The 25,800-nt window shown below is 47.1% G+C and overlaps 3 protein-coding genes across 11 annotated transcripts in view; 2 read left to right on the plus strand and 1 right to left on the minus strand.

Annotated features, from left to right (window-relative positions):
- The window catches only part of DNM1 (dynamin 1), a 66,379-nt gene extending 65,668 nt beyond the window's left edge, over positions 1-711 (plus strand). For all 4 annotated transcript variants that reach the window (XR_004244095.1, XM_032131002.1, XM_032130993.1 and 1 more), the window contains one exon: positions 46-711. Coding sequence is in view for 2 of the 4 variants with exons in the window: in XM_032130993.1 (XP_031986884.1) it covers positions 46-106 (61 nt within the window). In the remaining 2 variants the exon portion in view is untranslated. The remainder of the gene's footprint in view (positions 1-45) is intronic.
- On the minus strand, positions 1-21,468 carry GOLGA2 (golgin A2). Of its 6 annotated transcripts, none has more exons than XM_032130985.1 (28): positions 21,367-21,468; positions 20,020-20,142; positions 19,596-19,676; positions 16,135-16,269; positions 15,508-15,551; positions 15,320-15,383; positions 14,801-14,860; positions 14,241-14,321; positions 12,475-12,513; positions 11,917-11,979; positions 11,585-11,678; positions 10,830-10,936; positions 10,235-10,293; positions 9,874-10,015; positions 8,772-8,861; positions 8,501-8,608; positions 8,317-8,404; positions 7,476-7,819; positions 6,523-6,636; positions 6,019-6,243; positions 5,686-5,785; positions 5,527-5,606; positions 4,805-4,958; positions 4,597-4,664; positions 4,220-4,322; positions 3,861-3,967; positions 3,522-3,690; positions 1-3,414 (listed from the first exon to the last, which is right to left on the minus strand). In XM_032130985.1, the coding sequence occupies exons 1-28, from the start codon at positions 21,412-21,414 to the stop codon at positions 3,164-3,166; spliced, it is 3,141 nt and encodes a 1,046-aa protein (XP_031986876.1). In that variant the 5' UTR covers positions 21,415-21,468; the 3' UTR covers positions 1-3,163. The 6 variants fall into 6 exon arrangements, with proteins under 6 accessions (XP_031986876.1, XP_031986875.1, XP_031986877.1 ...); XM_032130984.1 differs by having other exon boundaries at positions 7,476-7,822; XM_032130986.1 differs by lacking the exon at positions 19,596-19,676 and having other exon boundaries at positions 7,476-7,822.
- Positions 21,469-22,293: 825 nt separating this feature from the next.
- SWI5 (SWI5 homologous recombination repair protein) lies at positions 22,294-25,171 on the plus strand. The gene is given in 7 exon segments (XM_032130905.1): positions 22,294-22,333; positions 22,336-22,415; positions 22,417-22,556; positions 22,650-22,698; positions 23,120-23,241; positions 24,200-24,294; positions 24,559-25,171. Coding segments are annotated over 7 exon segments (576 nt in total). The 5' UTR covers positions 22,294-22,308; the 3' UTR covers positions 24,624-25,171.
- Positions 25,172-25,800: the final 629 nt, after the last annotated feature.

The raw sequence follows: 25,800 nt of genomic DNA on the forward strand, positions 1-25,800 counted from the left end.
TTTCCCTTTTCCTTTTTCTTTGTTTTTCTTGTCTTTAACCTCCAGCCGGCCGGGTAAGGCCAGTCCCGCCCGCCCGGAGAGTCCAAAACCACCATTTGACATGTAGGCCTGCTCCCTCTGAGACTCTTTGCCTGCCTCTTAGCTGTTCTGTCCTGGAATGGTCTGACTCAAACCTCACACATGGCTTGTTTTGTTTGTAATTTGTGACACACACATATCAGATGTGATTGTAGTGAAACCGTTTTTGGGGGTTTTTTTTGTTGGTTTTTTTTTTCCCAGCTGCTTAAAGGAGTTAAACAAGTATATTGTAGTAATGAGAAACATATCTTTACTGTTATAAATATCTATAAATATATATATAAGATGAAAAATCTATATATGTCCAGGTGTTAAAAGCCATTTGTGCTTCCATGTGAATTTTAGGAAATACTTAAGTAGGAAAAGAATATCTATATACATATATATATACACACACATCCAAAAAGTTAACCAAATCCCAATGTTGAGTTTTTGAGCTAATTGTTAAATTCTCTGCTGTGTGCAGTTGGGTTATTGTATTACCCCAGACTTGTGGGTGAACTGTCTCAGTGCTGGTAGTAGCTGTGATGCAGTTTGTGATCTACCTGTCACTTGTTTATTGGATGAAATAAACTCTCATTTCTGTATAATGAAGGTCTCCATGACTAGAATAAAACCATCTCTCTTTCTCTTGCTTTTTTTCTGGGTGGTTTTCAAGCTGTGTTTTATTATAACCTGATATTTTCATCCCACAGAGTTAACAAGCTGTACATGCAATCAGGGGCTGATAGGGAAGGTGAAGCAGATCTGCATCAGCACTGAGTGTCCAGGAGCTGCAGTAGAGTGAAACAGCTTGTCAGGTGCAGAAAGGTAAATCCCTGTGCAGAAGAAATTGTGTAGAGGTGCTTCAGATGTGGGGCATACAGAAGGGGGGAGTTTGCACATGAATTGCTTCTTAAAAGGGATTTTTGCCTATGCTGCTTGTGGAGCACAGCAAGTGGATGTTGAGTAAAGGTGAGGTCAGGGAATCACTCCTGAAAGGGGTCAGGGCAAAAAATTAATCTGAAGCTGGGGTCTGGGTGTGAAATGCTAGCCAAGAGCCACCTCTCAGGCTTGTCAGCAGTCTGTACAGAAAACATTCATGATAGCTCAGTGAAAAGGGTATATAGCACTGTCAGGGCATGTGCTTTCAATAAAAAATTCATTCTTCTCTTTTTCTGGCCAAAGTTCAAGGTGATCTGTGCAGAAGACATACCTCTAGTCAGTGCTCCTCTGAATAAGTTTATTCAGAAAGCAAATTCGTAAGAGGGTTAAGTCACCTCTGCAACAGACCAGAGACCTTCGTCACTGGTCTCGTCTCCTTCACGGTTCTAGAGTAAACACCCAATAAATATTTATTCCATTTACAATAATGCTCTGTATTAAATCATGGCCCTTTCCCTATTAGTTATGTTACAGAGTCATGAATAGCCTGAGCAGGCAATAAACACTGAACAGGCTTAGTCTCTCTTCAAGGAATATACACCATTTTACACAGATACAGTATGTATGTACCTCATGCTCTGGGGAGCTGGGAAGCCCAACCACTTGTGCTGAGGGGAGACTGACACTACTCATGCTATTTAAATAAACAAGTTCAAAAACCAGCTTCCCCTGGGGGCTCACAGGAAAGCATTGATTGGGCTGTGTGTCCCTTTTTTTCAATTGTATTTGGAAATATCAAGGTAGGAACCATTTAAAAAAACCAACCCACACATGATCTGCCTTTGCCAGTAAAAGAAAAGCTCTGTGCTATGCTGGTGTAAAGCTTCACCAATTTGGACATGAAGAAATGAACCATCTCTCCTGTTGAACAGACACAAATCTGTGTCCCTGTGCTTGCATCTCATATCTCGTCAGGTTAACAGGGAGGCAAGCTGATGCTGCTTCAGGCACCAGCCCAAATTCCTGTGTTTGATCACACAGCTCCGATCATCAGGTCCCTTTAACCTCCCCTGTGGTTTCCCTCCAAACTCCACTGTTGACACCACCCATCCTAAGAACAGGCAGTTCATGCCTGAAGGCAGATTCATTTGCAGGGTATCCACATGTATTTCACCACTTCCACAGCCAGGAGATTTGTTTTGCTGCTCAGGGAGTGCTCTCCTCCCTCCATGTTCTGTTTGCTCCTTAGAATCAGGGCTATGGCTTCAAGGCAGGGCCAGGTACTACCACACTTGCTGCTGTATGTCCCAGGACCTTAAACATGGGCTGTAGGATCTTGGTTTCCACTCATCTCCTGCACTCCTTACTAAAATGGGAGAAGAGGAAAGACCAGGGATGGAGAACTAGAATCCCTAAAGTCCAGAAATTCAAAACGAAGCATGTTTATTAAGTGGTTTCCTTTTACTTATTTCTCCCATTTCTTAAAATAAATAAAACCTTCAGACACATACAAGTGAAACACATCATCCTTCAAAGTGCAGTTACATTTCCATCCCACTCCCAAGAATCACATAAAGCTTTGTCAAGTAACCAAAAGACCCCTCAAGGCTCCCATCGGTCCCTTCCCCTGGCAATGAGAACAGACAGGGCTGTGCTGCCAAGGAGCTGCTTGCTGGGGGCCTGTTCTGAAATACAGGTGCAAGAGGCAGGGCTGCAGCCGGGAGGGAGAGTTTAGGATACGTAGTATGAAAACAAACCCAACCTGTTGAGAGTCCAAAGAGTCCATTACCAGAACAGTTAGTTACTTTGGGAGCCCTGGAAGGAACTGAGCTGATGACAGGCATGAGTGATGGATCAGAACCGTGTGAAGCTGCTGTGACAGCAGAATCTGGGACAAGGGATTAAGTCATTTTGCCCAAAGTCATGGACTCCTTTTGCCCCCAGTCTGGGCCTGGCCTAGGTGATGTGCCAGCACCCAGCACCAGCTGCCTCCCAGGATGAGTTAAGAGTCTGCCTGTACTCCAAGCACACCAAGTAACAGAGAAAAGAGAAAGAGAAGATGAGGTCTGATGCTTGAGTTCCATCTGATACAATCTCTCTTTACTGATGTCTTTAGGAATCTGTTCTCACCAGGGGCACTGAGCAGAGGTATGGGCACATACAAGTCCATCAAGTCCTTTCAGGCCCGTAGAAAGTTGCTATCAGTAAGATTTAGCACCACTTAAACCACCATGATTTTGACCTCATCGTTCTCATCAGCACGGTAGAAGAAGGGAATGCACGGGTTTTCCAGCAGGGAGCCCAGCCTCTCCTGAGGGTTCTGGATTTCTCTGAGAAGCTGCATTATTTGCTTTGCCGTGGGGTCTTCTTGGTTTGGCTGAGAAGCTTTACTGTCAACAGGGGGGAAACCGGATTGGTGAAGAACAGCAGCCTCTTGTTCTGCTTCATCTGACAGATTGACCTCTCGTAACCCTGCAAGGAGCACAGACAAGGCAGGCAGGTAACTCCTCCCGTCCACACACCAGGCTGAGACCCGGGGCTGCTCCCCCTGCACAGAGCTTGTCCTGGCTGCAGCTTACCTGCTCCATCGGTGGCGTTCAGCTCCATGCGCCTCTCTGCTGGAAGCACACCTTCAGGCTGGCTTGCCAACAACTCTGGGTTCTGAGCAGCTGCTACATACTTGCTGTACCATTCATTTCTTTCCCTGACCAGGCGCATCACTAAGTCCTGCAGTTCCAGTAGTTTCATCTGCACCAAAGTAAAGGAAAGCCCGTGAAACACGCACACAAACATGCCACTGCAGTTTGCGGCCCTATTCCTGTCACAAAATTAGCAAACAAACGCACAAAGGTTTGCACTCTGAAAGTGCTCCCCAGGCCCACCCTGGTTGGAATAGTACCACAGAAAGGATTCCTTGCCTTCATCTCTTCCTTATCCTGAGCCAACCTGCTGATATACTCCTCCTTCTCCTGGTGCCGCTGTTTGAGGATAGCCCTTTGACTCTGGTAGAGTGCAATGTACTCCCCTGGAACACAAGAGAAGCCTCAGGAGTGTCTGCAAGATTGGGGTACAAGCCCTATAGTGAAGTACGAGGCATGAGGACCCAGGAAATCCAGCCCTGGAGTGGAGACCTAGCCCAGATACGCAGCAGTAGGAGACATGAAGGGCTTGGTAGTTTGAGGGCTCCAGCTCCAAAAGCTGTTTGGGGACCTTCTGCTCCCCACATAAATAAGGCACTGAGCAAGCTCTAGCCTGTGCTGGTGTTGCCTAAACATACCAATGGTGTCAGTCTCTCCAGACAGCTGGATGCAGCGGTGCTCCAGCTCCTCCAGACGCTCCTTCATATCAGCCTTCTCACGCATCAGCTCTGTGAAACGCAACTGAACACACAAAGTGGGGGTGGTCAGCTGGGCTGCTCATGTACAGACAACACCTGTGCTAAAGGTAACACCCCTGTGACACTGGTCTGAGCCTGGGGAACAAATCCTGCTCCTTTACAACCAAGCAGTGGGCAAGCTTTTTAGGATGGAGCTTCTTACTGTGGAACGTCTGCTGCTTATTCCCCTACAACCTGTTTGTGTTGTGTCTGACACTGGATCCAAGTCTGGCTGAACAGTGTAGTAGAGCTGAAACAACATGAGATGCTTTGCTTACCTGTAGCTTGTCCATGGCAGTTTTCAAAGCCTCATGAACCTCCACTGGAACAGTATCCATAATGGAGCCTGGAAGGGATGTGTGCAATTTACAGTTTCTCTTGGGGCAGGACACACTCACAGACCCAAAGGTCTGTCTCAGAGCAGCCATGGCCAGCTGGCCCAGCACCTCATGGTCACACTGTCCCCAAACTGTGCCGAGATCTTACCTCCATCCAGTGTGATGTGATGTTGCTGCTCCTGCCTAAGAGCTGCAATTTGCTGCAGGAGGGTTCTGCACTGCTGCTTCTGAGCAGCCAGCTGCTTCCTCAGATCTTGTCGCTCCTGCTCCACTTGGTACATGGCAGAGGTCACAAAAGTAACCTAAGAAGAATTTCAGAGTGTGGACATTAGTGCTTCCCCTGTGTTCAGCAGGATCTATGGTGCATCTCAGGACAGAGTAACAGTTTACCCCGTTTTATTTATGGGTGTGAAACCAAGAACTATGTGACTGCCCTGTTACTAAGCCAGGCAGCAGCTACTGCCTCTTCTCGCTCCCAATCAGTGCAGGTTAAAAACTGGGTCCCTTGAGAGCTGCTTGACTGCAGTAATATGACTGTACTTGCAGATAAATCTTGTAGATATTTGACACCATTTCCAAATTGCCTTCCAAGCTAAAGAGACCATCATCATCAAAGCCCCATTAAAGAGCTGCTCTGCCAGCTGAGTTATCATAAGGAAACCACTGCCAGACTTCCAACCTGTTTTGCAGGGATGCTGCAGAAGTCTTGGCTTCTTGCTGCTGTGCACAAGGAACTTTTGCATTTCCCTCATGACTGCACTCAGCTGGTAGGATAACAGCTGATAAACGTCTCTGCAATTTAACTGGTTTCTTTTTCTAGATATTTGCTTAGAACTAAAACCAAAGGCTTTTCTATCCATTAAGACTCACCATTTCTTCATGGCTTTCAAACTTCTCTGGGATCACAAGTGAAGGTTTTTGGATTTCTTCAGTCACTGCTTCATCCCCTTCTGTAAAAGGAGGACGGTGAACAAGGAGGCAATGCTGCAGAGAACCCAGCTCTGCCTCCTCCCTGATACAGCCACTCACCCTCCAGTTGGTGCAAAATTCTGCCATCCATTTCTGCTGCTAGCTGACTGATCTGGGCCTGCAGCTCTTTGTTCTCTCTGGCTACAGCTTCTAGACTTTCCTGCAAGGGAGAAGCAGAGGATCACAAAAACCTGCACAAGCCAGACTGCTAACACTCACTCCAGACAGTAGCACCACACACACAAACATACAAGCAGTACTTCAGCTCCAGACAGGTATCACTCGTAGGGCACAGGGTGTAATCTCAGCATCACAGAACAGCCCAGGGTGGAAGGGACTGGCCAAATCTCTCGCTCAATGATTACCTCCCATCTTGTCCCTTTTTACTGTTACCTTGGTCTGCTGCAGCTCTTTCAGGTGCATTTCCACTGTCACCTTCCCCTGGACCTCCTCATGCTGCAGGCGGTCCATGAGCTGTGTCTGAAGCAGGAATTGCTTGTGCAGTTCGTCCTTCTCAGCAGCGAGCTGCTGGAAGGCCAGGGCATACTGCTGCAGGTGGCTGTAGCACTGGTCCCGCTGCTCCTGCAGGCCACAGGCCTCCTGTGTCTTCAGCTCCAGCTGAGAGAACAAGACCAAACCACCACATCAAACCCTTTCTGCCTGAAAAGCTGATCCGTGTGACATGATCCAAACTGTAAACCATTGCCCCAAAGCCACCAACCAGGCAGGCAGCCACCATCTGCCCCCATATGCTGGTCTCCCACATCAGGCAGCAGATGACAGGGGAAGGCTCCCAGCTGGATCTTTACAATATCCATTTCCATGCTTACATCAGTGTCTGGGAAGTTGCCAGCAATTTGCACAATCCAGCCCTGCCATTCCACTGCTGGTGCTCACCGTCTCTTTGAGCTCCCCCAGGTTCTCCTGCAGCTGCCCAAGCTTCTTGGCCAGCTCTTTCTTTACGTATTGCTCTGACTGTAGGGCACTTGTAACCTCCATGTTTTCATTTGTCTGCAAGACAAACATGACTGTGTAAGGAAACTGCCCCAGCCACCATGAAACAGGCTCTCAATAAAACACGTTAGTTCCCAGTACAACAGGGTGCCATCCCTTGTGTTTTTCTGAACTGTAACTGAGGGCCATAAATTGACTGTTTAGGACAGTAAATAACTCACAGAAAGGTTCAGAAGATGGGAGAAGAGCAAGGAAAGAGGCAGGGGAATCAGTGCTGGGACAGTACCAAGAGGCCTGGTACATCATGCAGCCTGTCAGCTCCAAAGCAGATGGGTGGTATGAATATCCCAAAGAGAGCCACAGACATTCAAAAACAAGGAGTTCAAAAAGGACTAAAGAAAAAAAAAAAATCAACAGCTAGACCATGTGTCAGTCTGCTAGGGCCCCAGAGGGGAAGGTGTTACATTGAAAGAAGCAAAGCAAGAGTAAGCCAAGTAAGGAGTAAGTAAGAGCTCCAGGATAGGTAAGAATGACAGCAGCAGGAGAGAATACTGTTGAGAACTTCCTCATGGGCAAATATAGGGAACAGGAAATGGATATCTTCAGGTAAAAGGGCAGGAGGAATACCCAGGGACAGAAACGGCCTGACTGGCAGGGGATGGGAAGGAAAAGGAAACAGTTCTGGACAAAGATATTGGTTTATCTGCTAGAGCACCTGAGGGAGTAAGGAACTGGAGGGAACCTCCTGGTATGGCACTATGAATCAGAGGATGGAGCAGCCACAGTCTCAGAGGATAAGAGAGGGATAATGCTGCTGCCAGTTTTTAACATCTGCGCTACGAAAGGATTGCACCAGTGAGGGAAGCAGTGAGAAAAGATGCATGGAAGAGACCTACCAGTTTGACAAACCCATTCTGCAGCTCAGCCAGCTGCTCCTTCAGATCCCGGTTCTGGCTCAGTGCCCTACTGATTGTGGCCTTATCACTCTGCATGTCCTCCAGGATCTGCTGCCTGTCCACAGCCTCCTCGCTGTAGCGCTGCACAGTCTTTTCCAGCTCCAGCAGCCGCTCCTCCTGCTCCCGGTTGAGGTGGCTCAGCTGCTCATTGTCACGGACCTGGGCCTGGTACTGCCCGTGCAGCTCCTCCTTCTCCTGCTGCAGCCGTTGGATCTCCTCCTGCAGACTGAGCTCAGCTGCCGTGGGCCCCGGGGGTGAGGGAAGCTCGATATCCATGGGCTTCACTACTGAGGAAATGCAGTCAGAAGGGGCTCAGTCACACAGAAAATGGCTGGGTGAGACACATCCCTGCTGGGTACACAAAGCACACCCCAGCCCATACGGCTCTGTGACCCAGAAGAGATCACCAGCTGCAGTATCCAGCACAGCACTGAAAGGAACAAAGAGCAAACCTACCCCAAACCCAAGCATAGCATCCTGCTGTCTGCTGCTGACTCCTTCACAGCCCTAGCAGGAGCATCCTGCCTTCCCAAACTCCTGTGCCAGAGAGGCTGACAGTACAGTCAGGCCAATACTACAGACATAACCAGGCTGCTGGTCCATTCACTGCAAGAGTTCACTTGCTGTTTCCCAGGAGAAGAGGGTTCTTAGGGTCACCTGGTCTCCAGCTGCCTTCCCAGCATCAGACCTACTTGCACCTCCTGTGCAGAAGCATCTGCACAGCAGGACAGAGTTATCCAGCTCCACTCTGCAGTGAGAAGCCCCACCTTGGAAGCCCTACCTGATGTGCTCAACAGCTCTGTAACATTGTCTTCCAGCTCCTGAATTTTGGCCATGTGTTTCTCCTTCTCCTCTGCCATTGTGTGGACCTGCAAGGCCACACAAGTGAAAATTACAACAATGTTCATGGGGCATTTCTTGCTGCCCATGTTTGTCCAGAGCTGGGATGCTGCCCCTGGGGTTACCTGCTCAGAGAGCTGCTGCACCCGCTGCTGCCAAACGCTCCCCTCCTCCCTCAGTTTCTCCACATACTGATCTCTTTCTGCTTGCAGCTGGTGAAGTGACTCTGAGAGCTGTTCAAGTCAAAATCAGACAAAATCCTATTGGCTAAATAAATTCGGTTTAAGGGATAAAACTTGAAGAAACCAGTGTTAGTGCAAAGCTCAGACTACATTTTTCTGCCCCACAAGTTTCCTTACGGACATCAAGATTTGGATATTTCATACAACCTCTTACCTGAGCTACCTGGGTTTCTAGGCTCGCCTTCTCCTCCAGAGCCATCTGCAGCTGCTGGTTTGCATCCAGACTCCCTCCCTGGCTTGAGAACTGTTAATAAAAATCAGAAAGCTAAGGCAAAATGTTAATACTCAATTCCTGCACAGCCTTTCCCCTGGGAGTAACCTGCCACATGATCTATGTTGTAACCTTCTATAGTTCTTTAAAGTGCTCCAACTCATAGTGAAGTTCAGTGTGGGAAAAAAAAATAGGGGGATTAAAAACAAAAAGCTGAGATTTTAGTCCTGTAAAACAGGCTGAATTGGGCAGCTCCTCCCTACCAATTTTACATTTACTGTTTTTTTAATTAAGAAAATAGGATTCAATCAAACTTTGGCTCAGAAATTTTGTGCATTTCCAGAGTCTGCACTATACAGCCAGATCAGATGGTATAAAAGCTGTGACCTTAAAAGTTGTCAGACATGTCAGGAATTTAAAGCCAGTGTCTGAAGTATGTCAGTGGACTGAGCAGCAAGGCTGGTTCAGCTGAGGCACAGCACTTTTCCCAGAAGAGCAGCAGTTGGCTTAATTTCAAGGGTAACTTAAGACACAGTCTAGGAATAAAAAAAAGAGCATTTTCTTCCCTCCCAGGCTCAGGGTTACACCAAGCTTGCCCTCTGACCTGCTAACAGCTGGCTCCATGCACTCTTTCCCCAGCTGACTTCAAGCTGCCACTGTCCAATTCACCACCTTCCACTGGTGGGTACAAACACCCCCCCTACTCAGCTCGTTACTCAGTGAGACTGCACAACTGAGTAACCAAAATCCTGAACAGACACAACCAGAACAGTCACTGTATTTCCACATTTCACCCTGTCTCACTGTACAACAGTTTTAGCAGACTAATGCAACATTGCTTTTCAATCAATGTGTGCTTTTCAATCAATTTACAGCTCCAGCTCCCTAGGGAATACAAACTTTCTGTTCCTCTGAGGCCTCACTGAAAGCTTTTTTCTAGGAGGATGTCTTGATGAGATTGAGCCTTCCTTAAAGCCAGGAGTTAACTCTTGCCCCCTGTCTCAGAAGGAAGTGTAGCAGTGTCATCCGTGTCATTTGCCCTCACCTGTTGAATCATCAGTTCAGCCATTTCCAATTTCTTCTGCAAATCTTCCACATCCAACTTCATAGCTGAGTTCTGGGACACCAGAGAGTGAACCTTCTCCGACAGCTCTGAATTCTGCTGTTTTATTTCCTCACTACTTTTGCTAAAACAAACAAAAAATTAAAGTGGCTCTGGGTCTGCTGATGTCCAGGTCATAAATCTACAAACCAGTGCTTCCTGGCATCTAGAATCACAGAAATATCACATCTAGTGACTACTTTTTTTTTTAATGGAATGTCTGGCCTCCCGAGTCACCAGCTGTGGTCTCTGCCACTTGTAATGTTTTGGGGCTCTTCTGCAGTACTGAGCAGAAGGGACTTACCTTCGTTTGTACAGTTCCAGTTTCAGGTTGTCTCGCTCCTTCACTAACTCTTTATTATGCTGGAGAAAAAGGAAATTACTGAATCATCTACAGACTTCAAACAAACAAATAAGATATTAAAAAATACTTCATTTCATCTTTAACAGATCAGCTAAAGCAGAAAAAGTCACCACTTTAGCAAAAACCTCAGGACAGGTATGCTTAGAACCTCCTGAATTTGCCAGGAATAAGTCTGCTCAGTCTTTTCAAATGTGATGCTACAAGTATTTCTGCAAACTTCTGGCTTAACATCAATTCTGAAGTGTGTGTTTAATGGAGATTTCTGGGACAAAGTCTCTCTCTTGTGTGGAACTGCCAGACTAATGAAGTGAGGTGCCAGATCTGAAGACACCAACTGGACCGTATGATTTAGTCACAGAAACTTGAATGAAGTTTGCCTTGATCATGGGGAATACAGGGCTTTACAAGGATAATTAACAAGGTTGATTTTCTGCCTCTTCTCCAAGCAGGGACTGCAGACATTGCAGCAGTGTAGTAATAAGCAAACAGCCAAAGGCAGAACTGCTGGTTAAGCATAAACAGAGTTGACTCTTACCTTCTCTGACTGCTTTTGCTGCATGGAGATGGAGGACAAAGTGCGCTCCAGCTCCGAGACCCGCTGGCGAGACGAATGTAAACGGGCAGCAAGGCTTTCAGCTTCTCCTGGACAAGTCAGAGCACAGTCAGTTGAGGCTAGATCACAAAGAGCATTTTGGAACTGGCTGAACAGCACTTTCTACTTTGTCAACAAGCTCTTCAGGCAGCACAGAGCTTTGTAAATCAGCAGAGCTGGCTCCACTCCTGGCTCTACAGATCATTCACTAACAGCCCTGGGAGCACAGCTCTCTCTCTACCTGCCTCACTTTAGAGGCAGATGATGAAACTTCCTTTGCAGAACAATAGACAATATGTTGTCTGGGTTGGTTTTTTTTTCCTATTAGAATACATTGCTCAAATTTAGTTCAGAATAAAAGGCTCAGGTAAGACCTAGATTAACATGAAAGCTGTGTGGGAGGTGGGGTGGAAAAGAGGAACAAAGTTTTTAAAGTATCAGAAAGGAACAGTCTGGAGTAGTAACCAGGCCCAAGAGAGGTGACAAGGCTTTAGTGATGCACAAAACAACCTCAACTGCTGTGAGGCCAACATGCTCCCATTTGGGGGCAGCTATGATGACAGCAGCAGTGCCAGTGCCAAAGGCTGCTCACGGAGGAGTCGGGGAGTGCTGTGAGCTGGCTGCCAGCAACTGTTCGTGCCTGTGACTTGACACCCACAGTTCAACCACCAGCTTGAGCTGCAGAGACAGTCACGTACCTGATTTCTGCCGTGCAGCTTGCTGAGTATGGCCAAGGGCTGTCTGCAACTCAGATTTCTCAGAAACGAGAATTCCAATAGTCTGGATATGAACCTTTGGGAAAGGAAAATCAGCTCAGTGCAGAACTTCTTTGCTTGCCACTGCAACATCACTGTTGTCACGAAAGGACAATTCAGTAAAGAGCTCTTGCAGTTAAGTACAGTCTGGCTGACACTCGCAGTTTTCCTAAAGGAATGGACTTCTGGCTTCAAGGATAAGGACTATGAGTGCTCAGTAATCCAAAAAACAGCAGAAGTCAGGTGATATTACTGTAAGGGAGGCTCTGCCTTACCTGTAACTGTTCCCTCAATGCTGCTTGCTCTTTAGAAAATTTCTGTTCAAACTCCTTCTTTTCCTGTAGAAACAAATAATGCTTGGTCAGCACAAACATGCAGCTAGTTAACCCTTGTTTTATGTCAAACTAAAAAAGCAGGAATTCATTGGTACTATTTCTAGCATCTAAATGATACCAGTATTTTTAAAGACACGCTTAATCTTCCATTATTTGAGCTACCTAATCGTTTTTCCATCCCAGACCAGCAGTGATAGCAAGTGCAATCATTGCAGCACACACGTGGCAGTGTTGGAATGGAAGCTCCTGGCAAGGACCCAAACTGTAACCTTCTGCCCCCACTGTACTCCTCCAACTTGAGCATTTAAATATTAGCTTTGGTCAAAATAAGAATGCAGGCCCAACTCATGAAGTCAAAATATTCAACCTTATGCTACAAATTAAAACTGAAGCTAAGACAAGATCACGTACACTTGTGCCACAATCCACTGTGTTTTCTACTCCTCAGAGAAACAGATACCTATTTCTGTATCTATCAAAAAATAGGACACACTTTACCTTCTCCAGCTGATTCACTGCTTCTTGGTTCTGCTGTTTCTGTGGAAGAAAATTGATGCACCAATATTAAGAGAGAATATTCTCATACTGCTGAAACACATTTTCACTTTGATGAAGTAGGATATACGCCCAGTTAATGCAAAGAGAATTTCCATTTCTGTAGAAGATTAGGAAGTTCATCTTAGCTATTAAAAGTAAGAGATTTGGGGCTCCCTTCACTATTGCATGTGATATGTTTTTCATTGTCCAGTACATTATCACAGTTCTCCCCCAATACCTCTGCTGAAACTCCTCTACGTTCCTATCTGAGCATCCAGCAACTTCAGTTTAAACTTGCAATATCCCACATCTATGCAATTAATCATAGTCAAACTGGTGTGTTAGCAAAAATGCTTTCAATTAAAAATAAATACCTAAATCCCAAACCAAAAGTCCTTTCCTTTACGTGATTCCTTAGACCTCTATCCCGTTAGCAACGGGGCCTCTAAGTCATGCAGTGCCGCACGTACGTTGGCAGGATCCCACCAAGGTGGTATGAGACAGAGCTGAAGCCAGATGCAAGAAAAGGGATAGTTCTGTCCCAGCCAATTTCAGTCTTATGGGTGAAGTACTGGAGAGCTGTGACTGCACAAAGTGCATCTGGAGGTGTGAATGGGACAAAGGCTGCCCCGGCTGCCACCAAACCCTGTTCGCCCTTTGCTACTCTTGTCCCCCTGGCAGTTTTCTCACAGATGCCTCTTAAGTAACTACATAAATAGTATTTTTCCCCTTCCCAAATGATTAATATTGGCCAAGCTGTTTCTTTATTACCATTACTACCTCAGTACATTTTGAAACACAACTGCAGATGGAAGGGTGATGAGGTTTTGATTTTAGCAATGCCAGCACACAACATAACCAGGAAAAGCAAAGGCAAGAGCACAAATGCAGCAAAGGCCCTACAGAGTTCCAGACAAACAGAAAAGCTGGCAAACAATGAGAATCCTAGGTGGGCAACGCACTGTACCTCTGCAGCCCAACTAAAACACAAAATTAAACAGAACAGAACAAAAATAACCCAAAACCAAAAATGAAACAAAAAGAGGGGTCATGGGGTACACTGGGAAATGCTGAACTTTGGGAAAAGTCTAGTTTTAGAGAGGAACAAAATGGGGGAAAGTATTTCACACAAGAAAGGCTCTTTTCAGCCTGGAACAGATCCGCTTAGCTGCATTTCTTGCAGTGTTAAGGCTGAAGGCTGAAAAGCAGCAGCAGGAATCCATGCAGGCCACAGGACAAAGCAGTTCATTCATTGTGCTAAGAGAAGCTGAGGATATGATCAGAAAACAGCCCCAGGCTCTCTTGGACCTATTGCTCCCACTCTGCTGATATATTTAGAACAGCATCACCACCTGCAGAAACAGGTTTTCACACTGCTGCCAGCACCAGAATTCTGTATTTCAAGGATTCAGACCAGGACCAGAAATAGCTGTTTTATCAGGATGCTTATCATCCAGGGACAGTGTGAGGAGATCAACAGAGCACACTTAAATGGAAACAACAAAACTCTGTTTCTGCTTCCTCAGATGAGCCACCACACTCACAAGTGGCCTTAGGCTTTGATCCTCTCACAGGTTTTCCATCCAGCCCATTTTGTTCCATACAAAGCGCTGTGTAAGCAGCCTTCCTTGTGGCACTATGAGGGAACCCGTAACCTTGCAGACACCCAGAGAGCATGGAGGAGCAGCAAAGACAGCGTCAAACTGGTTGGTTGGATTGTTTCTTACCAATTCCTCTATCTTTGTAACGAGCTGTTTGTTAGTTAGATTGCTGGAATCCAGGGCTACTGCCAGCTCCTGGTAACGTGTCTGACGGGCACATGCATATAGGAGAAAAAGGAAGGAGCAGAAGAGGAGGAGGGAAGGAAAAAAGCAATAATTAAAAAGGACAGAAAAATAAATCATCATCACAGTTTGATATAATCAGATTCTCCAAACAAAACAAAATCTATGGTTTTGACAAAAGCAGCTGGGATGTCAACCTATTTTAGCCATTTCTGCTGAGGCCTCATTTTGACATAAGAGTGAATCAGAAATAAGAACTGCAGTTGCATGGAAGCCAGATTATCCCCCGTCCCCAAACTGGGAACACCTCCAATACCTGCCTCTGACTGTTGTGATCACAACTACTCAATTACAGCCCCAGGTGACACTACACAGTGATATATGTGACCTGTGCCTTCAGTTATGCCTCACTAACACTGCTGCAAGCACAGAATCCAAACAAGTGATCAACAGCAGCAATTAAGAAGAAAAATAAAAAACGTGACAGATTGAGAACAACTTACTTCCATTTCCTTAATATTTGTGGAAGAAACAGCATTTTCTCCATTCACATACGATGTAGACTAGAAGTAAATCAAGTAAGTCGGTTTTAGTCCCCAAGGCAACAAATCACTATTAGGTAAGAACCCACTATAACAGTAACACTCCTTATAGCACCTGTCACTTCAAACGACCACACACAGGCACAGAAAACACTTTTCTGGCTCAGGATAGACGCCGGCTGCCCCTGTGACAAGCTGATGTGAATTATTCAGACTGACTTCATATTCTTTTCCACTAAATCAAGAGTACATCTTTCCATGAATACGTACAATTCATTCATCCCACTCTCCTTTTCTTCCTACTGCTGAAATCTTACATTCCTAAACCAGGATTTTTTGCTCCTCAGTGTTTAAATATCACATTGGTTAGAATGGCTGCAGATGTCTCTGAGATTGAAGAGTGTTTCCTTGAGCTGTCTGCTTAAAGTTCCACATCAAACACCAAGAGAATTAATGGGACAAATGGATGAAAAGGAGTACCTGGGAAACCAGGCCATTGAGTTGTTCAGACAACTGACGGAGACCCTCTGTTGACGAGAAAGACCTGGGAACAAAGACCTGGCAATGAAAACCTCTCCCAGAGAGCTGCCCAAATCAGCACAGCATTGGGGCAGGAATAAAACCTTAATTTGTCTGGATCCTGATGCAAAGCCAACACAGACACTCACCTGTTCTCATCCAAAGCATTTTTATGATCCTCAGCTTCATGCATCTGTGGATTAAAACATAAAAACTTACAAGCCTGTAAAAGATGGGAGTCACACTTACGAATATGTCACTAAGACTTGATTAAACCTGGGCTCCAGTTCCACAGCTCCTGTAATTACTGGCTTCCCAAAGGAAGATGAACTTAAAACCACCAACTCAGCCCTGGCTTACACAATTTCTGAGTGGTGTGAGTCTGGGTTTCCTGGAATAGAGAAACTCAAGTGTAACAGGCTTTATGCCTGCTGTTTTTATTTATCAGGATAATCAACACTTTGCTGAAAAAAACTTCAACTGAATCTTTAATTAGTGGAAGGAAACACAGATTGCTTGGACTGGAGACCTGTCTTATTAAGGGTACTTTCTGCTAATGAAATAGGAGAGAAGGGGAAGAAAAACAGCTTCAGAAGCCACAGGGACACGTGTATACTCTCACAGACAGATGATGACTGCATGGAGAGTGAAGAATGTAGTATTTTTAAGAGGAGAAAACCTGAACTAGTCACATTTATGAGGGTCATCTTTCTCCACACTAATGTGGCATCACTAACCAATATTCAATGGTAGAGCATTGATGATAAGTCACAAACCTGTGTCAGCTGCATGCTCTCAGGAGCAGGCAGAACAGAACCACAACTAGGGAGGCTGTTGCTGTTAGATAGCACAGGGACATCGGGAGCAAGCTGTTCAGCACTACGAGTGGCAACATCACTGTCAAAGTATGCCTGTCACAAAACACAGCACAGGATTACAGCCTTCATGCACAATGAACAAACACACACACCAACACATCACCTTGTGACCTGCCTGTGAAAACCAGACAGATGTGAACAGTCAGTCATTAAGAAACATGTGGAAAGGAACCTGTGTTCTCCCCAGAGCAAAGAGGTGGCTGCATCAACCACAGACAAACACCGTCCCAGAGTGTGTCCTTTCATAAAGGACCAGTGTCCCATAATCCGACTCCCTTTTTTAACACAGGGCAATAATGTCACCCAAACTCTTAAGTTCACACACGACATTCACTGCAAAAGATTCACCAAAAATCAAGTAAGGGCAAAGCCAAATGTCACTGCACTTTGAAAAGCACCACCTTCAAGGTGTTCCTGGGGAAAACACAGATCACTGTATGCAAATGAAGATGGAAAAGAACAGGGGAGTGACTACTTGAAAATTGGGTTAGTCAGACTCAAATGCTCTGTCTAAAATTCGATGAAATTTGTGGCATGCCATGACCCACCAGTTTAGAAACAGGGCATTTATGAACAGGCCAGAGGGAGGGTGGCTGGGTGCAGGTCCCTGTGGCCCTGCTGCAGCCATAGATCCCATGACTAGAAGAATCTAAATAGAAAAGAGGAGCACCAAAAACCTATTTCTGGACAGCAATGCAAGTTCCCACCCAGCCTTTGTGGGAGGATGGATGGCATCTGCAGCCCCCTCTACGAAGCCACACTGCACTGGACTATTTCATCTCCTTGTACAGCACTAGAGCCATAAAGGTCCAGCAGTGCTCTCATGTTTTACAGCAATTTGATTGATTTCATCATCCAGCTCTGGTAAGTCATCACTTAAAAACACAACAAAACAGATGAGATAATCTTTCAGCATTCAGCCCCACCAATACACTGCAGCTCTCTGCAATTCCACCTGGAAGAGTTCCCTCTTACTTCAGTTACTTCCTTCTTGATAATTCATAGGAAACAAGAAATCTCTCTTGGCATTCCCTGTTTACCTGCTCAGCACTTCACTCACTAATCCAGCGGCAAGGTTAAAACAGCAACAGTGAAGGCAGATTTAATGAAGGCAGTAAGTTGGAAGACTACAAAGGGAAGCAGAGTTTTCTCAATTTCTTTTTAGCAGGACAGGTACTGATGCTCTGAAGGAGCAATATATGTTAGGTGCTTATTAGGAAGGTCAGAAACTCCCTCACTTCTTCCAGCTAAAGGCTCTTCACTTTTATCAATCACACGCTCATCAGTATAAACATCAGAGGAACAATGAGGAATTCATTCCCCACTGCATCTCAAAATGATAATTTCTTCTGATCAGAACATTCTTTCTGCCGAATACTTCCAAGATGCAGAAACCAGTAATGTGCCTTAACCACAAGAACTCCTTCCTTCTTTCTTCATAAGGAACAGTTTTGTAATAAACTCTCAAAAACCCCAAAACTATTTGAACAATCAAATTTGTTGGAAACAGAAAGCATTAGAAGCAAAACACATATAGAAATTATGCATTGTGACATTCTAATAATGTAGAATAAAAAGTCAGTAATTCTGCTCAGCTTAGCATGTAGTAGGATCCACTTGTTTTCATACAAAGGCTTCTACTTAGCTGGTTTTCCTGTATTTCAGAGCCAAGAAGGCTGAAGTGAGAGAGAAGGGAGGGCTCTGCTTCACATGAAACACCATGGCAGCAGCTGCTCAGCTGCCAATGATCAGCTTTTCTGCCCTATTAGCATCAAGTTTCTGAACAGCATTTTCCTAACTCAGGATTTTTACAAGACAGCAACCGGAATGAGAAATCTTTCTTTCATTATATATTGCAGTTAAAGATTAGTTTTCAAATAATTCCTAAAACCCCAGGCACAACAATCCAAAAATTCTATAATAGCCAATCAGATCAAACTGTATCTCTGAGGAAAACAGAAAAAAAAAATGGGGAAACAAGAACGAATAGAGTAATAAATTCTCCCTTTGCAGAACATGACTAAGCTGTAGACATATGTAGGCCTTCACTGCAAGGCTAATGTCACCTCAGCAACAGCACTGGACCACCTATCTTCATGTCACCCTCCAATATGAAACAAGTCTCTTTCTCCAATATTTAACTTACTCTGAGCTTACAAGTATTAACTGAAACCAGTCCCCAGGACAACAGTGACAGTTAAGTCACAACACAAGTTTTCTGAGGCTGGACAGGTACACCCAGCACCCCAAAGCTGGCAGTGTGTCTTCACATCACTCGAGTTCTGCTGGTACAAAACCTACACAACACAGTCCAGCTGGTGGAACTCTGCATGTCAGATGTATTATCACACAAAAGAAAAAAGGATACAAAGGCAATTCACAGGGAATTCCATTCCACCTTGTGGTTTCACTTCATCTGTCAGGTACCCCAGATGATTACTATAGTTATATTTATTGCTGGAGACACATGGATATGCAGTAAATATAAGAGTGAGCTACTTAATGACAACTACATTGAAACAATGGTAGGGAAATAAGCTACCAAAATGATGCAAGTGAAAATGAAAAGCAGAGCTTTGGTACAACAAAACTGGAAAAACATTCTGGGCTACAAAATTTGATTTCTCTGAGTTCCTATCACAGTTTGGGCCTTATTTTAAATAAACTGACTGTCTGAAAATAAATATTTTTAAAAGGCTGTTTGTTTATGTGTGCTCCTAAACACCTTTGTCTTGCTTCTTGGCATACTTCCTGCCCTTTCCTCTTCAGGATCCTGGGAATGTGAAGACGCTAAAGCCTGGACATGCCTGGCTTTGAAGTATTTGACTTCCTGCCTAAGCATATTTAAACCCCTGGTACTTGCCAGACTGTACATCACCTGTGCCAGCTTCACTGCCTGTCATAAAAGGAGTGGCTGGAATAACCAGCCAGGGCAGCTGCTTGCCTGGAGATGAGCAGAAACGTGCCCTTCAGAAACCAAGCTCCAGGAAACAAAGCAATGACACTCAGAGCAGGAGAAATACAAAATATGGAAACACTACCTCTTCCTAGTGCAGTTTTCCTCAGCTGTTAAATGAGTTTATTGCCTCACCCCAAATTCCCGTTTTCCTCCAAGCTCAGCTGTCTCAAGGCTCACTTTTTGACGTGTTAACTTTGACGCAAACCAGAAGGGAACAAGCACTTAACGAGCAATGGTAACAAAGAGCTCCATGTTAATAAACCAGCAACAAAACTGAAGCAACTGACAATGGATGTGTGAGGAAAAGGCTCCATCCCAGAGATGGAGCTCAGTGTGAACAGAACCCGAAGCATGCGGGAGGGAGAGCGAGTCACTGCAAGGGACACAAGCACTGCCTCACCTTCCTCTTGTCCAATGAGGGTATGGCTACCCCATTGGAGCGGTTAAGGTCTGACACCAGCACCTTCAGAATGTTCTGAATCTACAGGAGGCGAAAGAAAAGGGGAAAGAGAAACGGCTCAGAGAAGAAAAGAGAGGAAACGTCAATCCAAGGCAGCCAAGGAACCAGCCTTGTCCAGCTCATGAGGACCACACACCTCAGCCCAGCAGGTCTGTGCACACCCAGGGCACCATCAGACAGGCTCCATCACCAGCTGCACCTTCCCAAACAGGCAGCTGCCAACTCCTGTAGCACACTTCATACAGCACCTACACCACGCAGCTCTTACCCCAGCACAACCACTTCCCAGCTCCAGTCAGATTGTCCAGAAAACCAAAGAAGAGGGAGGTGACAAATGACTTGGGAGAAAGAATGAGACACTCACATTCTCTGGAGGCTGCTGGTCATCAGTGGTGGGAGTTGCAGGTCTGCTGCCTTCTTTAGTTTTGCGTTTTTTCTTAGTTCCTGCAGTTGCTCCAGGGCTGTTCTTCTGCTGATATTCCTTCAGCTGTGAAGAGAAGAAGAATGTGAAGTCCAAACAGAATATGCCTACTGTAACCCCAAAAATCCCTCAAAACCTAACTCCACTGAGTAAAAATACAGATCAAGTGTAAGGACAAGAGAAATGCTCTTCCATTAATTCATCCGTTTGGGGGGAAAACATGAATCAAAATAAGCCCAGAGAAGGCTAAATTAAGACTGAAGTGATGGGTTTATGACAAGAGTTGTAAGCATTCAACTTTTGTTTACAGCCAATGCTGTTCGTGGGAAATTATTTGATACTCCATAGTGCAACTACAAGGAGATTGAAAGCACTGGTTTAGGGGATTTTTAGAGTTTTAAGTAAGAGCAATAAGGCAAAATTAATAAAGGGCAATTAATCCTGCATGCAAAGTGAAAAAGCACTGCCTGCTAGTAAAATGTTCCACTCCATGAAAGATTTTATGAAGGACAGTTGCAATCTCCACAGTAGACACTGCAACAACTGCAAACTAAGGGGAAAACAACCTACAAACACTTTTTAATCGCATCCACTTCGCCCAGGAAGTGCCGGTCTGATAAGATGTAACTCGAATCCCGCCAGGTCTGCCGGCATTTCTGTGCAATTGCTGCACGCCCGAGCCCCAGAGCGGCCGGTCCCGGCAGTTGTTTATACAAATAGGGGCACCCCCGGCCCGCACACCCCGGGCAGGGCACGGCGGGGCAGCAGGGAATGGAGAAGGACGAAGGAGGATCCCATTAGTGGTAGGATTTCAAAATGGAAGCCTGAACTGCTCCAGGACACTTTCCCGTTCCTGTGACTTTGACACAGAAGCGCATCTCGCCAGGACGCAGGCAGCCGGGCCGCCCCGAGGGAAAAAATACGGGGAAAAAACAGGAAAAAAGGGGGGAGGGGGGAAAAAAAAGGGGCGGAGGGTGGGGGGGGGGGGGGGGGAGAGACACGACACCCGCACACCAGCCGGGGCAACCCTCACAGCACCGCAGCCACCCAGGCCTGGCCTCGCCCCGCCCGCCGAGAAGGCCGGGCCGCAGCCCTGGACACCCGCGGGCTCCCGGGGCCCCACCGCAGCCCGGCCCGGAGCGAGGGGGCGGCGGCGGCCCAGCCCGCGCCCCTCGGGGGAGGCCGCGCTCGGCCCGGCCCGGGGTCCGGCCCGCACGAGGCCCGCGGAGCGCAGCCGCCCCCAGCCCCGTCATGTCGTATCCCGTCCTGCCCGGACCCCCGGCCCCTCACCTTCTTCTTGGCCGCGGCCAACCGGCTCTGCCTGCTGCCGTCCGCCATGTCTGCCCCGCGCCCGGGCCACGTCAGCCCGCCAGGAGCGGCGGGGGCGGCGGCGGCTCCGCCCCCGGCCGCCCCCGCTCCGCCCCGGGACACCCCGGGGTGACACAGCGGGAGAGCCCGGCCCCTCTGGGACGCCCTCGCCTCGGGACACCCCGGCCCCCGTGTGACACCTGACGCTGTCCTGCTGCTGTAGTGACCCGACAGCTCAGAGCAAATGCCGGGAGGGGCCAGCCCAGCTTCCCTCGCCTTTGCGGGGCGCGTCCCGCACACCCGCCTCACGTTCTGCCCTGTGGTGTCCGACTGCTGCCTCTGATCGCGCGGGTAGCGCAGGTGGTGGGGTCGCTGTGTGTGATCCCAAATCCTTTGACCTTCCAAGCGCGGCAGCACCAGAGGCTCGGGCAGCCTCGGCGCTGAGACACGGCTCTTACAGGGACACGGCTCCCCCAGGGACACGGCTCTTACAGGGACACGGCTCCCTGCGCCAGCCGGGCCCGAGCGCGGCGGGACGGGGCTCCAGCGCTGTTCGAGCCGCTGTGCGGGACTCGGAGGGCCGGGCCCGGAGGGAGCTGCGGTGGCCCGGCGGGACACGGGGACAGCCGGGGACGCGGCAGGGCTCACCTTGCGAAAACAGCATTGCGGAGGTGCTTAAGGATAAAGACTGGACGTGGCACTCAGTGCTGTGGTCTGGTTGGCACGGTGGTGTTCGATCACAGGTTGGACTCGGTGATCTCAGAGGTCTTTTCGAACCTGATTGATTCAGTGATTTTGTGTGAGTGATCCCGAGACCCCCTGAGCTCCCGTCCCAGCTGGGCCGCGGTGCTGAGGTGTCTCTGGGGCACCGAATGTAACTACCTCGGCTGCGGCCATTGGGGGCAATTGTGTCCTGCCGCACTCATGTCACCGGCAGCCCCACCACGGTGGGGCCCGGCAGGGGACTACAACTCCCGGCGTACCCCTCGGCGGCAGAACTACAACTCCCGGCGTGCTCCGCGGCGGCGGGACTAGGGGGAGGACTACAACCCTTCGGTGTGGCGAGAGCCCCGAGCCTTCAGCGCGAAGCCCTCAGCCCTGGCCGAGCGGGTCCCGCCGAGCGCGGGCCGCAGCCCGCCCCGCCGCCCGCCGCTGCGGGCCCTGTCCGAGAGGTAGGAGCCGGTTCCCCGCTGCCCTTCCCCTCCCGGGCCGTGTCCCCGCTGAGGCGGTACCGGCCCCTGACGCGGCGCCCTCTGCTTTGGCAGGGTCTCGGCGTGCGGCCGGCGGAGCAGCACGTCCGGATTCCGGGCACCGGTGAGTCCTGCGCGGGGCTCCCCCGGGAGCCGCTCACGCGTTCGCGGTGCCTCAGCCCGGCCCGGTGGGGAGTGCTTTTCCTTGAGGGTGAAGTTGCCGGTTCCCCGAGTTAGTGCCGGCACTGCAGTTTGCACTGTGTCGTGCTAGGAGTTTCTCCTAAAAGGCACATTGTGATTTTTAATTATTTATTTTCACTTCACACTGTAATTCTCCAAAGTGCCGTAGGATGTGATATGGAGCAGGCTAACGTTATGTACACTGATCCATATTTTACTTGAACTGCCCCCCTGCCTTGGGGATATTTTTTTTCTTTTCTCTCGTTTTATCTAGTGACACACACACTATTTTCCCATTAGAGCTCCAGCACTGTAGCATCTTATCCAGAGCTGAGTTCCTGCTACATGTTTTCTGTGCTCTACAGATCCCATCTCCAAGGTCCTTCCAGCCTAATGGAGCCAGTGAAGAAGCCCTGCAGCACGAAATCAAAGAGCTGAAACGGAAAGACCTTGCTCTAGACCAGGAAATCGCACAATTATTGTCCGAGTACGTCCTTGGCAAGTTCAGCGTCCACTGTGATGCCTCAATTATTTTTGTTTTTAAAACAAAATGTGATCCAGGAATTGGAGTTGAGAGCTGACCTTCTATGATGCCTTTGGCATGGTGCAGTGTTGGTTACAGTGTTGTTGTAAGTGATGGTACTTGTTAGAGACAAGAGGGCATTCTTTCCACTTTATGTGGTAAAGCAAAACAAGTTTTACTAGGAGCTTGCATAAGAGGATTTTAGCTTCAGCCTGGGTGTTCCTGAGGTAATTATGTGTTAACTGGGAACAGATAATTTTAGCCATTTGTTATTTGTTGTGAAGGACTGATATTTTCTAAGGTAAGTGTAGTGCATAGGATGGAAATGGTAGAACAACAAAGGCTGTTCCACAACCCTTTTTGATTTATCCACAAGGATAAACAAACTTTCTAGTGACAGGACAAGAGGAAATGGCCTCAGGCTGTGCCAGGGGAACTTCAGATTGGACATAAGGAGGAATTTCCTCACTGAAAGGGTGATTAAATATTGGAATCGGCTGGCCAGGGAAGTGATGGAGTCATGGTCCCTGGGGGTGTTCAAGAGATGACTGGACATGGCACTCAGTGCTCTGGTTTAGTTAATGAGGTGATGCTTGGCCAAAGGTTGAACTTGATGATCTTGGAGGTCTTTTCCATCCTAAATGATTCTACGATTCTTCATTTTTTTTTAACCTATATACAGATTAGAGATACATATCAGTGGAATTCACCACAGCCTATTCTTGTTTTTACTTGATTCTGAGAACTTGGGTGAATTGGCTTTCTTGAGCTTATTTAGAGCTTTCATGTTTATGACTTGCAGCAACTGCACTTGCTGCATTCAGTTTCTGCTTTCGATGTGCTGGACTTGGATATCTCCCACAGCAGCAGGAACCCCCAGTCTCTCTGTGTCATTTGTGAGCTTTCTGGTGTTATTTTACAGGGGCTACAGCCTGGAGGAACTGGACAAGCACATCTCTCTGCTCCATGAGTACAACGAAATTAAAGATGCTGGGCAGATGCTGCTGGGCAAGCTTGGTAAGGAAGGGAAAGCTGTTAAAGACCTTTGTAGTCAGTGTTTTCATACAGACACGGAAAGAAGCTGCTGCCACGGAGGCAAAGCTTGTGTTACAGATTCTTCACTTAAAAAAAATTGTGTGGGCAAGCAGGAGGCACAGCTGCAAAACCTTGGGTTTCTTGGCTATGGGATGCACTATGGGATAATGAGGGGAGGAAAACACCATGTTTCTGACCCATCTGACCTTTGTTTAATGAAAGCAATGCTGTTTCTTTATTTCCTAGCTGTTATCCGAGGGGTCACTACAAAACAGCTCTATCCTGAGTATGACCTGGAGATCAGTGACTAGTCCTGAACCTGGAGACTGCTATGCCCTGCAAAAGAGACTATCACTGGGCCATTTCATGTTGGTGTCATCCTGGTTTAGAAGGGACAGAAGGTGGAAAAGGAACCTTTGGGAAAGGGATGTAGGATTTTAGATAATTTCATGTACTACCTGATCAACAGGATTTTGTTTGGTTTTTTTTTTTTTTTGAAAGGTTGTAGTTCAGGTTGATGTTGAGCCTCTTCCATGGAGCCTTTGCTTCCCTGCAGTATCTAGGGGCTGTTTGGTTACTGAATGGATAGAAGAAGTGAGGACATACAAATGTGCAATCTAATAGCTGCTTTGAAAGGATAACCCTCAGAAGGAGGGAGGGAAGAAGGCTGAAATCGTGGTGGTTTGGGGGTTTTATTTTGTTTTATCAACAAATCCAGAGAAGTCTGGGTGTTCTGCATTTTTGTACTTACCTGCTCTGGTATCTGGAGGTTTTGTATAATTTCTGTAGTAAATGGCAAAACATAAAGTTGTGTTGAACTGTCCACTCTGAATAAAACAGTCTTCACATCTGTCAGTAATTCAGTTTAAAAGCCTATAAAACATTGCATGAACCTGGGAACAAATTCTAAACCTATATTGAGACAACTATAACATCAGTTACTCAAATGTTTTCTCCAGGAATGTGCAGGTGCAGAATCACCTTTCTCTGCTCTAAGTGCAGAGTCACGGTGGGAGTGAGCGCTGTCCTGGACAGGGGATGATGTTGGGAGCATGAGTATTTCAATGTCAGTGTTAGGACTGATGGTGACTGCACAGACTAAATTTGGCTGCTTTGGGCAGTTGGAAGTGATGAAGTGCTCTGCTGACTGCAGATCTATTATCCCTTTTTCACTCAGGCTTGATGTCCTTCTGCCCATTTCTACTTTCCAAGACCTTCTAGCCAGTAAGTTTCCCCTGTGGTCTCGTTAGGCCCATGCTGCAGTCTGCTTGTTACTTCCAAATTTGAATCAAATTAATCTGTCTTCATTGTGATAGGAAGCCAGAAACCAGTCACAAGGCTGCTGCTGAGAACAGATAATTGGTTTTGCACTCCCGGCTCTGGATGTGGCACAGAAACATCACTAATAAGTATCCTTTTTTGCCTCAAAAGCTGTGGGAACGATCTCAAGCAGGGGGACAGAAAGAGCCTGTACATTCCATGATTCAT

The sequence above is a fragment of the Corvus moneduloides genome, chromosome 21, assembly GCF_009650955.1.
Source record: "Corvus moneduloides isolate bCorMon1 chromosome 21, bCorMon1.pri, whole genome shotgun sequence".
Taxonomy (NCBI): domain Eukaryota; kingdom Metazoa; phylum Chordata; class Aves; order Passeriformes; family Corvidae; genus Corvus; species Corvus moneduloides.